Source organism: Physeter macrocephalus, chromosome 11 (genome assembly GCF_002837175.3).
Source record: "Physeter macrocephalus isolate SW-GA chromosome 11, ASM283717v5, whole genome shotgun sequence".
NCBI classification, from domain to species: domain Eukaryota; kingdom Metazoa; phylum Chordata; class Mammalia; order Artiodactyla; family Physeteridae; genus Physeter; species Physeter macrocephalus.
In genome coordinates, this window is record NC_041224.1 from 101,416,574 (window position 1) to 101,430,593 (window position 14,020).

General features: G+C 37.3%; 1 protein-coding gene across 5 annotated transcripts in view; it reads right to left on the reverse strand.

Annotated features, from left to right (window-relative positions):
- CDIN1 (CDAN1 interacting nuclease 1) overlaps positions 1 to 14,020 on the reverse strand; it is a 229,711-nt gene that overhangs the window by 108,913 nt on the left and 106,778 nt on the right. For all 5 annotated transcript variants that reach the window (XR_003681836.1, XR_003681835.1, XM_007128496.2 and 2 more), the window contains one exon: positions 9,209 to 9,276. Coding sequence is in view for 3 of the 5 variants with exons in the window: in XM_007128496.2 (XP_007128558.1) it covers positions 9,209 to 9,276 (68 nt within the window). In the remaining 2 variants the exon portion in view is untranslated. The remainder of the gene's footprint in view (positions 1 to 9,208; positions 9,277 to 14,020) is intronic.

Consider the following 14,020-nt stretch of genomic DNA (forward strand, 5'->3'; position numbering starts at 1 on the left):
CCACCAACATATGCTTGGCACATATTTAAGACTCAAAAGGGTAACTGAATAAAATATAAATGTATTTTTAAGAATACCCATGTCTTCTGCAAAGCCCATCTGGACTGACTTAATAATTTTCTTTCCTGATTTAAGAGACAACAAAAGTGACCCAAAGTTCAAGATTGTATTTGATGACTTTCACTGCTATCTTTCACCCCTGGCCCCAGCTGTCTGCTCTGAGGTACATCTTGATCATCAAGGAAGGGACTACTCATGGGAAGTTTTCCTACCTTCTTCTTTGGTCTGTAGTATTTTAAATAACATTGGATTTATCCATTCCTTAAAGTTTGGGCAGAATTCCCCATAATAAGCAATCTAGGCCTGCTGCTACTATAGTGGGAAGCTCTTTGGTTACTTTTCCCTTTTTTTTTTTTTTTATGGCTACTGGTCTGTTTAGATTTTCATCTCTTATACAGTCAGTTTTGCAATTTATATTTTCCTTGGGAATCATAAGTTTCATCCACGTTTTTAGAGCTTTTTGTACATATTGGAACCAAGAGGTTACTTATGATTCTTTGAACTTCCCAAGTGGAAAACTGGATGTTTAAGTAACCTGCTGTTTTCTTCAAGAAAAAATAATCAGGATTAAGAAAAAAAGAAAGAATAACATTTGTTAGAAAGGGAAAAAAAAAAGAGTAACAGCAATGTTTTAGAATAGTACGTTTAGTATAACTTCCCAGAATTGCTGGGGATCAATATGAAATCAATCTCCAAATTCTGTATACCTAACTTATTCAGTTAATGTAGCAAATAGGAAGTAGGGCTCTTCTGATTTAAGGTATATTAAAAACACCTAATATATTTCATAAGTACAAGCGTGTTAATGTCATTGCTCAAGTGTTCATTATCAAAGTTAATATAAAAATATTCTCATTTAAAAGCAGACTTGTTAGCCTCTAGATCCACAAAATGTAGGGTATTTAGATAGCGTGTCTTAAGAAACACAGTATTTCTGAGCTTGTAAAGTCTTCCAACCTTCCAGTTTATATATGATAAAAGAGGCCAAAAGAAGTTAAGTGACTGCCAACACCTGGGCCTCTCAAATAGCCAGATATAGGCAAGAGCCCACCACAGCCAAGTACTGGTTTGTCCCAACAGACCATATACCACTCTTAATTATGGCAAATATTTAAATTTGATCATGTGTAATACTTATGAAGTGGGGAAATTTTTCTCATTTTCCTCCTAAAAGATTTGGAAACGCAAGAGAGGGGATGGCTATCTGTTGGATAGTATTTAGTTGACACCTGACCAAAGAGGAGATGAATGAAATAATCACTTGATTTCTAGCATTTTAATGATCCCTTCTTCAATAGAACTAAAAAACCAATGAAACTGCATCCACAGATAAAACTGATGTTACATTTTAAGACAATCCAGATCTTCATTTGTTTTTAAGTTGTCAGGCTTGCCTTTAGAGGACTTTTTTAAAAAGGAATCACACATATGTAAAGAACACTGTGAAAGTTTAATTTCTCGGGCCTTTTAATTACCCTCTCCTCTAAATGCTCAAAATATCCAAAGCAATTAAGTACTGATTACACAATTTCTTTTTTAAAAATAAAGGCGTGATTTTGAGTCAGAGAACAAAACACATCTGAAACTAGTTAACATATACTTAAGAATCATAGCACGGTATGAGGACTGCCAAGAAGAAGTTTGAGGTTTTCTTTTTGCCAAGAAGTTTGAGGTTTTTTTTTTTTCTTAAAAGACTTTAAATTTAAGAAATACAGTTATTTCCCAGAGAAATTATGCAAAATTCCAGTTCATAACATCTGAAAACGTAAAGAAAAATAATATTCTGACATGGCCTTTTATCTATGAATTTGTCAAAACGTTCCTAAAATGCTAGGTTAAAATACCTCGTACACAAAGAAACTCTTTAACACCTGTTACAGTTTTACTAAATTGGGGAAGGGCAAAAAATACACATCAATACAAGTGAAAACTACAGTATATCTTTTCTACTCTAGTATCTTGTTTTTCTGGGTTTTTTTTCCCCCAAAACACTGTCTCATTCAATAATTGGTGCTATGACCTTTGCATCCCATATTTTTATATTCTCTAAGAGTAAGTTTCACAGCCTTTCCAATTTAAGAAGTTAGCAGGGTTTTGGTAGTAGATGTTACTATGCTATGCAAACCATGGGCAAAGGTATGCAGAACAGATATGCATTTAATGGGGAGAGCGATAACACAGATGAATGAAATCTTTAGAGAACCTAAAAATTTCATTACAGCCATTAGTTTTAACCTCTTCCCCCAAAGCCTCTTATCGAAGCCACTAATAAGGAATACAACTGACTGCTCTGACCTTGTCCTTTGCTTATGTCTTTAGGGGACAATACTTGTGAAAATTGAAGTGCCCTAAAGATAGGAAACAAATGGGAGGTCACAAGCCAGGACAGTGCAAAGTGAGGCAGGGTAGGCTGGCCCCTGCTGACTGGTGACTGTGGAGACAGAGGACATGAACATGGACAACAAAAGCAAAACTCTTCCATATTTTATACTGCATCGCTCTAAATTCTTTTGGTTTAATGCCACAAGAGAAGGGACAAATCAGCATGGCAGAGTAAAAAGAATTCAGGGCAAGTTGTTGGGAGGGGGAGGGCAATAACTGTGATGAAAGGTCTGGGGCAAGTTTCCACCAAACAGAACAGGGAGACTGGATGGTGACAGAGTTCTTTCTAACTCCAAAATTCTGTGGAATGGATGAATGTTAGCCTTTGTCTGCCCCAGCTCTTTGAGGCGTAGTCACTGACGTTAAGACCCTACTGTCCCTGAACGAATCTCTATGGAGGGAGGCATATTAGCAGCTCTGAGACATAAAATTGATCTCTACACACTGATACACAAACACACAGGACCAAGGAACCAACCCAACAATAACAGTAACAGATTTGACCCCCGATGCCTTTTGGTTATGGGGAATAAAGCTCCAACCTGTAACTAATTTTCTGTGGGGTGAGATATTTGATTTTTTCTGTCCTGTACTCTGCCCTGTCTGGCACTGCCACCTTACTCTCACAATGTGATTCTGGTGGACGGTCCTCCCGCGCCGCCCCCGCCCCGGCCACAGGAGTGGACACTTGACCCAGAATAACTGATCAGAGCCCTTTCTAAGATTCATTATGAGACCAATGAGAAGCACCACTGTTCCCTGGGATTACAAACTCTCAAGAGTAAACAAATTAGCAACTGCCAGGGATCATCTTTGTTGTCTAAGAATGAAGCCAACGGGAAAAAAAGAACACAAAAGGGAAAAAAAAGGAGAACTGATGACACTGTTTTGTCTTCTGGATTCTAGACACATCAGAAGCAAACTTCTCCTTTGGACTTCACGGGTATATCTCTGAACTAATAAATTCTCCTTTTCTGTGTGTGCATATAATCTAGTTGGACGGGATTTCTGTCACTTACAACCAAAAGTTTTAATTTGGCATCAGTGGCCAGGAAAGCAGATATTGGCAGATGTGAGTTATCTAACCAGAGCAATGGTGACGGAAGAGCTGTGGGCCTGAAGCAGGAAGACTACCATCATTAAGTGGACCTGTCTTCAAAGTTCCAAAGAACCTGTCTTTCAGCAGCATACACACGTCTGTGGTTCTTTTCTCTTGGTCCCAGGGAGAAGCGTGCACAAGCATATTCAATAAGGCAAGTAAGTAAAGATGGTCCCTCACCTTGACAACTTCTTCAGGAAGGGGAGAACAGGCCCCAGATTCCCACATCCTGCCCCCAATATAATGTTCCTGTTACCCTGAAAACTGCATCTAATTTTTAACCTTTAGTTAGGAATTTAAATAGTTGATACCTTCTGAAATACCCAACCATCTCAGTTCCCTTTAGCCTATATCACCATATGTTTTATTTCTAGTCTCTTATCCTCTACTGCTAACATCTGCATGTAAACACAATCCTAGTATTCTAAATCTCATCTAATTCTCACTGCTTATTCTTCACCTAAAGTCATAATCCCCCGTTTGTCACATCATGATCACTTCCCCAGAGCACTGTTGCTCCAGGTGGGGAATAAAGCAGCAGAAGTAGATGAACTCTTAGAAACAAAGATCCTAATTTCTTACAGCCAGGGACATCCTTCAGTAAGCCTATTTGGCTTTACAGATTATACCCTCCTGGAGTCCCACAGAGTAATACATGAATGCTAGAAAAGCACCCATGTAAAATATGCTGGTTTGTCATAAGGCAAGACCAAACATGGTAGGGTGAGGAAGGGATGAAGCAAATGTCTCTCAGGTGTCACTCAAAATAATTGTTAGCTTCTACTAACAGGGCAACATTCACTGGAAAGAATAAAATAACTCCAGAGCCATCCTTATTAAGCCAAACTTCACAAGAATTTGCACCAGACAGTGGCTGTGGAAGTCACTAATGAAAGTCCCTCCGACCTGGAGATATGCCAACCCATGGAGGGTGAATGGTTCATCTTCAGTCTTTGGTACAAGCTCTTTCATATCTTCCCTAACAGTGCAAACAGTCTGTCATCTTCTGGCTGTCACTATTTTCCTTTCCTCCCTTGCCTTTTGTCCAATTCTCTCCCCTCACCCCCTCAAAAAAGAGAGACAGACAGACGGAGAGACAGAGACAGAGAGAGGATATAACAAAACGTGGTTTCATTAATTACTTGAGAGATACAAATTAAAACATCTCCATCAGTAGACATAATACATTTTCTATTTCACTGATGTTAGAAATGGAACAAACTCTTAGCAGAGGGGATAAGGATGGTCACAAGTGACACTGGTCAATTTAAAGTTCAAGAAGGGTTCTTTGTGCTTCCAAGCCTAAAAGTGGGCAGCAGGCTCTTCACATTTTCTGAGACTTTAAATGCTGATCAATAAATATTCATTCTAGGGGGCTTCCCTGGTGGCGCAGTGGTTGAGAGTCCGCCTGCCGATGCAGGGGACACAGGTTTGTGCCCCGGTCCGGGAAGATCCCACATGCCGCGGAGCGGCTGGGCCCGTGAGCCATGGCTGCTGAGCCTGCGTGTCCGGAGCCTGTGCTCCAGAACGGGAGAGGCCACAGCAGTGAGAGGCCTGCGTACCGAAAAAAAAATAAATAAATAAAAATAAATAAATATTCATTCTAAATTAACTATCCTTGGAAAGAACTGACCTCTACTTATCTGAAATTTTCCTGGAAGGCTCCATGTTTGACTTAAGTTTTTTTTTTTTTTTTTTTTTTTTTTAATCCCTAATGGTACCTGCCCATAGCAAGTATTAAAGGTATCTGTCTGCTGCACCAAAAGAAAGAGTGGTTAGCTTAGTGGTAAGACAGCCAAGCTAATGAGCTCAACTAGCTGTCCGAGAAGCACACGGAAGCAGGAAGGGGCCACTGAGAGAGAACAGATGAGTAAGTAAAATTCTATCACCACTTCAGGAAAAGTAGCTTATGAGCCAGTAGCATTTTCTTCATATGTAAAGGGTAGCTATTGATTTTTCATATAATCTGTACTTTTCTTTCAAAAATTTCATAGGAGAAGCAGGATAGCAGCCTTGAATGTATTTATTTTCACTATCAAGACAATCAAGTGAGACGCACTAGATGAAACTGCATTCTTACTGGGACGGACAAGGCAATAGTGTGTGTGACTGTGAATAGCCGGATGGCGGGAGTGTTTATCATCATCCTCGTAGTAATTAGTGTATAGCTCCTGGCATGCAGAGAACACAAGCGACAAAAGTTAACTGAAAAGAATGAATGAATAATGAATAAAAGAATTACAAGAACTCTGAGAAAATTGCTAGAAATTACCTGTATTCACTTGTTTGTAACTTGTCTCCCTACTAGACCATAACGCTACAAAAGCAGGGACTTTGTCTGACTTATGTCTAATGCCTAAAATAATACCTGACTCAGTAACTTATTTTTCGAACAAATATGTGAATAAAATATATTTTCGAGTTGGAGAAACTAAAGTCATTTATTCAACGTTGACTCCTCTTAATACAATATACATTTTGAGAAGTACAAAACGGATAAATTTACAAGATAGGATAAATCCATGAGTACACCCAAATCTTCAATGAAAAGGACTCTCTGTCTTTCTAATAGTGCCTGGTTAAATCTTGTGCCATAGCAACTGCTCAGTACATGGTTATAAATCAAGAAAATTTAAGAAATTATTAGGGTTAAGATAAAAGTGATTTATTTTTATTTTTCTCTTTTATCTGACCTCTCTGTTTTACAGAGGTCAGATAAAATATGTATTTTATAAAATGACATATCGAGCACAATGGGTGGAAAATTTTAAATGAGATAAAAAATTTCAGGAAGTCATAATTCTTAAGAAGGGGTAATATATAAACAATAAGAATCCTTGTCTTTTGAAAGTAGTCCAGATTTGAAGGAGGGAGGTAGGGAGAGAGGGAAGGAGAGAGAGAGAGACATGGAGGGAAAGAGATTGATTTTACCTTCACTTATTAAAAAAAAATCAAAGTAAAACAAACATGTTTGCAATGTCTCTGCAACAAAATTCACGGTGTACACATGTAAACAAGAAAACATAAAATACGTTTAGTGGTCTATTTATATGCCAATATTTTTGATGATCTATCTAAATTTACCTGGTACAGTACTTTAGATATGATTAACCATTGTGAAGGGGTATTTACAAGGTAAAAGAACAACCCCATAACAATACTCCATACAAAGCTTTGAATTTTCATGTTTTAACCATAAATAAACATGTATTAATTCAGTACTACATTAAAACGCTTAAAGTGCATAAAATAACAACTTCTTCGTACGCTGATGAGGAAATGCTTCAAAACAGGACTGAGGTTACATGAAGACAGCTAAAACACCAGTTAAGTATCATTTTTAGTATGCTTCAATAAAATAATTACCTCTAGATCTTAGAGCACAGAGGAATAGATGGGATCCTTCCATATTAAGTCCCCTTTCTGAACACGTATGCAAGTGGCAATGACTCCCTGGCGTGTTTCTGCACTGCCTTTGTCAGCCATGGCCAATCCAGTCTAGTGCACTCAGTTCCCGGAATCAAAGGAGTCAAGGACCTGGGACTAAGTTTAAGCCATGAGTAAGCCCTTTGCTTTTCCTCCCTGGTGGGGTCTTCTAGTCCTCAGGAAGGAAGCAGAGAAAAGCTAGTCGAAGCAAAGAAGTGGTGCCGAGGGCCTGACTACTCTTAAGCAGATGGTGCCAAGAGAGTAATACCAAGCAGTCTTGAAAATATGACTGCTCAGTCAGTGGCTTCAAACAATAGACTTGGCCGTGCCGTATTGGTCACTGAGAGATCAATATAATCAGATACTTCATAATATTATCGGAACTCCATAGTTCTACAACATATCTCACGGTGCATCATAGGTCATCCATTCCAACTGGTTCTGAGTCATTATACACTCTGTTTTTTATCAGATTTTAAAAAGTGATTTCTATCTAATTCACCCTCTTTCCATATGCTGAACATCTCAGTTGTTCTTCTTATATAAAAAAAAACTTTTTATGGCTGAGTAATATTCCATTGTATATATGTGCCACATCTTCTTGTGGCACATATATACAATGGAATATTACTCAGCCATGAAAAGGAACGAAACTGAGTTATTTGTAGTGAGGTGGATGGACCTAGAGACTGTCATACAGAGTGAAGTAAGTCAGAAGGAGAAAAACAAATACCGTATGCTAACACATATATATGGAATCTAAAAAAAAAAAATGGTCATGAAGAACCTAGGGGCAAGACGGGAATAAAGATGCAGACCTACTAGAGAATGGACTTGAGGATACGGGGAGGGGAAAAGGTAAGCTGGGACAAAGTGAGAGAGTGGCATGGACTTATATACACTACCAAACGTAAAATAGACAGCTAGTGGGAAGCAGCTGCATGGCACAGGGAGATCAGTTCAGTGCTTTGTGACCATCTAGAGGGGTGGGATAGGGAGGGTGGGAGGGAGGGAGACACAAGAGGGAAGCGATATGGGAACGTAAGTATATGTATAACTGATTCACTTTGTTATAAAGCAGAAACTGACACACCACTGTAAAGCAATTATACTCCAATAAAGATGCTAAAAAAACAAAAAAAAACTTGCTGCTTTTACATAGCAAAATTTAATTCAGTAATCTGAGGCCACTTTCCTAATTTATCAGCTTTCTTTAACTCTTGCTGGAGGATATTTATGGTATACCCCATCTTAAAATTATCAACAATCTTATAACACATTCAACTCCATTCTCCAGGTCGCTAATAAAAATATTGAATATTAAGAGTTAAAACAGACTTCTTGCAGGACTGTATTCAACATCCTTCCCCAACTTGACATAAGACCATTCATTTGACTTTCCTTGGCTAAGTCTTGTCCATTTTGGAGCAAAAATTATGTAATCCAATATTGTTTGATGTTTTTAAACTAAAAAAAATACACTATGCAAACTCTTAAACATCTACATAAAACAGATGTGTACAATAATACGATCTGTATAGAACCTTGACAAATTACCACATTTAAAATGGAGAAGAGGAATTAATTCCTTGTAGAGTGCTTTATGGTTGCTGTGATCAGTTATCACATGAACGCCTTTTGAGGCTTAATTTCTAATGCGTAAGACATGTTGAAAGAAATAACAATCTGTAATAAGATTCCACATTGGCACACAAACACATGCATACATGTGAGATTTTTAAAAATCATACTAAATCTATGATGACAATTCATGTTTGGCATAAAAATAATAAAAGCTCAGTATTTCATTTTCAAGTAAAAGTACTAGTTGATTCCATACATGAGACAAAAATACCTAACATGAATTTTTCTAACAATTCTTTTTAATATATAAAGTATTTTATGGACAATATTTCTTTTGTTTCTTTCTCTCAGAAGGCCTAGATTATGGCTAATATCTCATGACACCAAAAGTAATACTGCAACAGATATTAAAGCATTTTTTCAGCCACTTATGCTATAAAATATTAATTGCAAGCCTGTGCATGTGCTGTATATACAGGGGATTAGGTAACTGAGTTCCTGCTCAGTTCTAAATCAATAAAAGATAGCATGCACAGCATCCATCATTGTTTTCTCTTCCTTTAGTACATAATAACTGCAAGTGGAAGATTTTTAAAAATATATATTTAAGCACTCGTGGAGATAACATATGCTGGAGAGGACATAAGCAATACTTACCTAGGAAGGATAGGTTTTTCTCCAGAAGCAAGTCCCTGAGTAGAACTTCATGCTCATGACCAATAGCACTGGGAAGTGTTAGTTAAGGAGGGTAACATAGGTAGAATTAAAGCACGCTAATACCAGGGCTATACTTTGAGATGAAATGACCAATGGAGGTAATTACAGCAAGTACCTCCTCATATAGCCCACATCTCTGAGGAGTGAGATTTCTTTACAAATCCCCTCATTTAAGTGATTTGATAGACTTTTTTCTATAATGTTTAAATGGATTTTGGCAAATAAAGATTTGTAAATGGATGTGTACTTTATCTTCTTTTGAAAAGAAATTCATTTTAAACATCCTTTATGCTATGTTAAAAATCCCTCAGTTCAATTTAGGACCATTTATTAATCACTTACTAGGTGCAGCAAAGAATATCAACCAGCCTTTGCCCTAAAAGGGTTCCCAGTCTTACAGAGTTCCATAAATCTTCTGTGAATTCACACTTGTCACAAATCCAGCATTTAGCAGCTCCTATTTCACTTCTAATCTATGACTGGTGATCTTCTGTGACTTGGGAAGTCAAACAACTGACTTGTTGAGAATTATATGTACTCTGGAGGAAAGACATCCTAGTAAAGGGCTGTGGATCAGGGTGTGGGTACAGAGGCTGTTTCAAGTCTTTTTCTCGTGTGTGCAAGTTTTCACATATTATATAATGCATATAAATACATACACACTCACATATAAATGTTTTGAGTGCTGGGACTTCCCTGGCGGTCCAGTGGTTAAGACTCCGTGCTTCCACTGCAGGCGGCACAGGTTCGACCCCTGGTAGGGGAACTAAGATCCCGCATGCCAGGCAGCCAAAAAAAAAAAAAAAAGAAAAAAAAGTTTTGAGTGCTATTATGAGGCAGGCACTGTATTAAGTGCTTTATGTATTCTATTTCATCCTCACAGTTATTATTATCCTTATCTTACTGATGAGAAAACCGAGGCTTAGAAAGAAATCTGCACAAGGTCATATGGCTAATGTGTGGCAGAGCAGAGGATCAGTATAAAATCTCTGCAAAGCCTGTGTCTGTGACCTCTGTACGGCTTCTTCAAAAAATATTAAAATTGATTATGTAAAGATAATTTATATTAGTTAATATTTCTTAAATACCATATACTAAGCCTTTGTGCTTAACACTTTGGTGTATCATCTTATTTAATCTTCACAACAACCACACGAGCAGGTACCATTACTAGTTCCATTTTTACAGTTAATGAAAGCAAGGTTCAGGAAGGCTGAAGAACCTGCTGACAGTCTCATGGCCAATAAGGAATGAAGTCAGGAAAGAGACTTGGAATTCTGGTCTATTTTCCAAAAGGATGAGATTGTACAAAGTGTGAAAAGGAGTGTTATCCTATTCTGGTACTTTAATTCTGTCAGAAGCATTTGGTAACATAGGCAGACCTTGCAGATATTGTGGATTCAGTTCCAGAATAAAAAAAATATCGCAGTAAAGCAAGTTACATGAATTTTTTGGTTTCCCAGTGCATACAAAAGTTATTTTTACACTATAATGTAGTCTATGAAGTGCCCAATAGCATTATGCCCAAAAGCACAATGCACATACCTTAATTAAAAAATACTTTAGGGCTTCCCTGGTGGCGCAGTGGGTGAGGGTCCGCCTGCTGATGCAGGGGACAAGGGTTCGTGCCCCGGTCCGGGAAGAACCCACATGCCGCGGAGCGGCTGGGCCCGTGAGCCATGGCCGCTGGGCCTGCGGATCCGGAGCCTGAGCTCCGCAACGGGAGAGGCCACAACAGTGAGAGGCCCGCGTACCGCCAAAAAAAAAAAAAAAAAAAATTATTGCTAAAAAATGTTAACCATCATCCGAGCCTTCAGCGAGCCCTAATCTTTTTGCTATTATAACATCACAGATGACGGTAACAAATATAATAATAATGAAAAGGTTTAAAATACTGTAAGAATTACCAAAAGGTGATGCAGAGACATGAAGTGAGCAAATGCTATGGGGAAAATGAATCTGACAGACTTGCTGGATGCTGGGTTGCCACAAACCTTCAATTTGTAAAAGGCATAATATCCGCGAAGCGCAATAAAGTGAAGCACAATAAAATGAGGTGTGCCTGTAATTATCTAATTCTCCATCTCACTGATGTCAACCTGGTCCTATTACTCCTTGGCTTACCAGAGACTCTTTAATTCTGATCATGCACTGCGAGAGTCCAATTTAAATCAAATAAAGCTTATATATTATTTGTAAAATTAAAAATTCTTAGAGAATTAGTCTGCTCTTTATCAACACATACAGGTGAATATCACTTAAATCTTAGAATTCAAGAGGTGAGACCACTCGTATCCACTGTCAAAACAAGCCCCAAGTCATTATCATTGTCTTTTTCCTTCTGTTGTCCCCTCCTCCCCATGCACAGGACTGCTCTTACTTCTCACTGAAAACAAAATAAAGAAAACAAATTCTTAAATCACAAAATTTCACACATTTGCAGAGTCCATTGAAGATACCTGATGAATACCTCTCAATGGTTTCTCATTACTAGGGGTACCCACATTTGAGAACTAAATTATTTACTTCTATTCCACATAAATGTGCTCTTACTTTTATTGTTGTAAATTATTTACATCTAAAATGTTGAATCATGAAACCGAGGTTACTGATGGTACAGAAATGAAACCCACAGCACTTCAAGCTTCCTGTATCATTGTCTTTCCTTGCTCCTCTGTTTAGGTCTTTGTCTAATAGCTTGTCCTGAAGTCACACTTCGGAAAGTTGAGGTGGCCGGTTTCTCACGCCTTTTGTGTCTGTGAATATAACCTGTGGCAGAAAAGGTGAGTGGGTATGGCTATGTAGGAAGAATTACAGTAGACACCAAAAGAAAAAGAAAGCACAATGACAATTTATATACTCTTTGCTACTGTGCTTTTTTGGCGTCTTATTAATAAATGACCAATTTACTTTATTCTACTTAAACAAATGTCTACATGTAACATTTTCATAATGGAGTAAAAAGGTTTTACACCTATTCTATTTATTAAGTGTGTGCTTTCTAATGAAATGATGCAATTTACCGAGTAAGCAAGGTAAACATTACCAAATTATCAGAACAACATACAAATAGCATTTCCACTCACATGAAAATTCAATAATTTTTACTCAGTGTGAAATAAAATAATTCCTGTTGATCAGCCTCAGAAACATCTATGCAAGTGTATTTACATTATATTAAACTGCTACTATCTCAGTGCAAAGATAAAATCAATTCTCTATGAACATCCCAGCCTGTTTTATTTTTCATGGTAAAAGCAATCACTAATTTGAAACTTTGGAAAGATATACTTCTTGATTATGCTTTGTTTGATATAAACATATATAAAATACAAGGTCTAGAAAATAAAGCTTATAAAAACAGTAATTTTACTGGCAATAGGCATAATGGAACTGTGAAATTATAATCTAGTCAGTGAATACAATTTACAGACATACATCATTATCTTTATCAACTGAAATCATGTACTACTTTAAATTCTACTGGCAATAACACAGCCAAAAAAGGAAAGTGAATGATGGCAAAAATGCAAGGAAAATACTCCAAACAGAATTTATAATGTTTCATAAGCAGAAACACTTAGACTTTCTCTATAATAATACCTATTATTGATGTATGGCAGTGACCATGGGGCAAAACTTGTAAATAACCTCACAAGCCATTTTCTTCGCCAGCAATACAGCAATCTAGTTTCCCGTAAGCATCTCAACTATTACTGAAAAACAGCCTCCTGGCATTTACAAAGCAGTTGACTTCATACTTTAGTCCATGCATATATAATTAGATAGTTATATTTAAAATCAATAAGCAATCCTTCAAAAGACATTATGCTTTTAAAACCTTAACTTTAAATTGATTTTTAACTATTTTATGTGCTTCAAAATTAACATGTAATTCCACCCCAGATACTCTGAGATGGTGTTAGTTGTTATATGAATGTGCTAAACTTTATCACTGTAGCAACGTGAGGTTGGCATTCCGACAGTTTCTAACACTATCATTAATTTTACACTGAAAATAGAAGTATAGTTTCACTTTGGTCTAATAAAGAGGCAAGCTTATGACAATGCTGTGATTTTATTAATTTAAGTTAGATTGGAATAAGAAACATACAAAGGGCTATAATATATTAATATTATATATTAATAAATATAATAGATTAAGTTAGATTGGAAGAATAAATATACCAAGGGCTGTAACATAGATACTGAATATTCTTACCAGAGGGCTCTGTTAAAAGATTATTTTTCAAAGGTTAACTTTATGAAAAAAAGAAAATGAATCTTTTTTTTTACAAAAATTTCACTGACTCTAAGCCTTTAGGAAACAAGGTGGAATATAAACACACACACACACACACAGACACACACACACAGACACACACACACACAAACACTCCCTCTCTCCCTCTCTCTCTGTCTCTCTCTGTCTCTCTCTGTCTCTCTCTGTCTCTCTCTCTATGACCAGCAACGGCTTCTAACAAAAAGCCTCCTTACTGGTAATCACCGAGTCACAACTGGTCACAATGCCACCCATGCTAACAAAACCCAGGAAGGGCATGTTATATTATTAAGAAACATGAGACTCATGGACTCAGATAGATACGATTCCCATTAAAAAATTGCTAATTATTTACTTTTTTTTTTTTTTTTTTTTTTTTTTTTTGTGGTACGCGGGCCTCTCACTGTTGTGGCCTCTCCCGTTGCGGAGCACAGGCTCAGGACGCGCAGGCTCAGCGGCCATGGCTCACG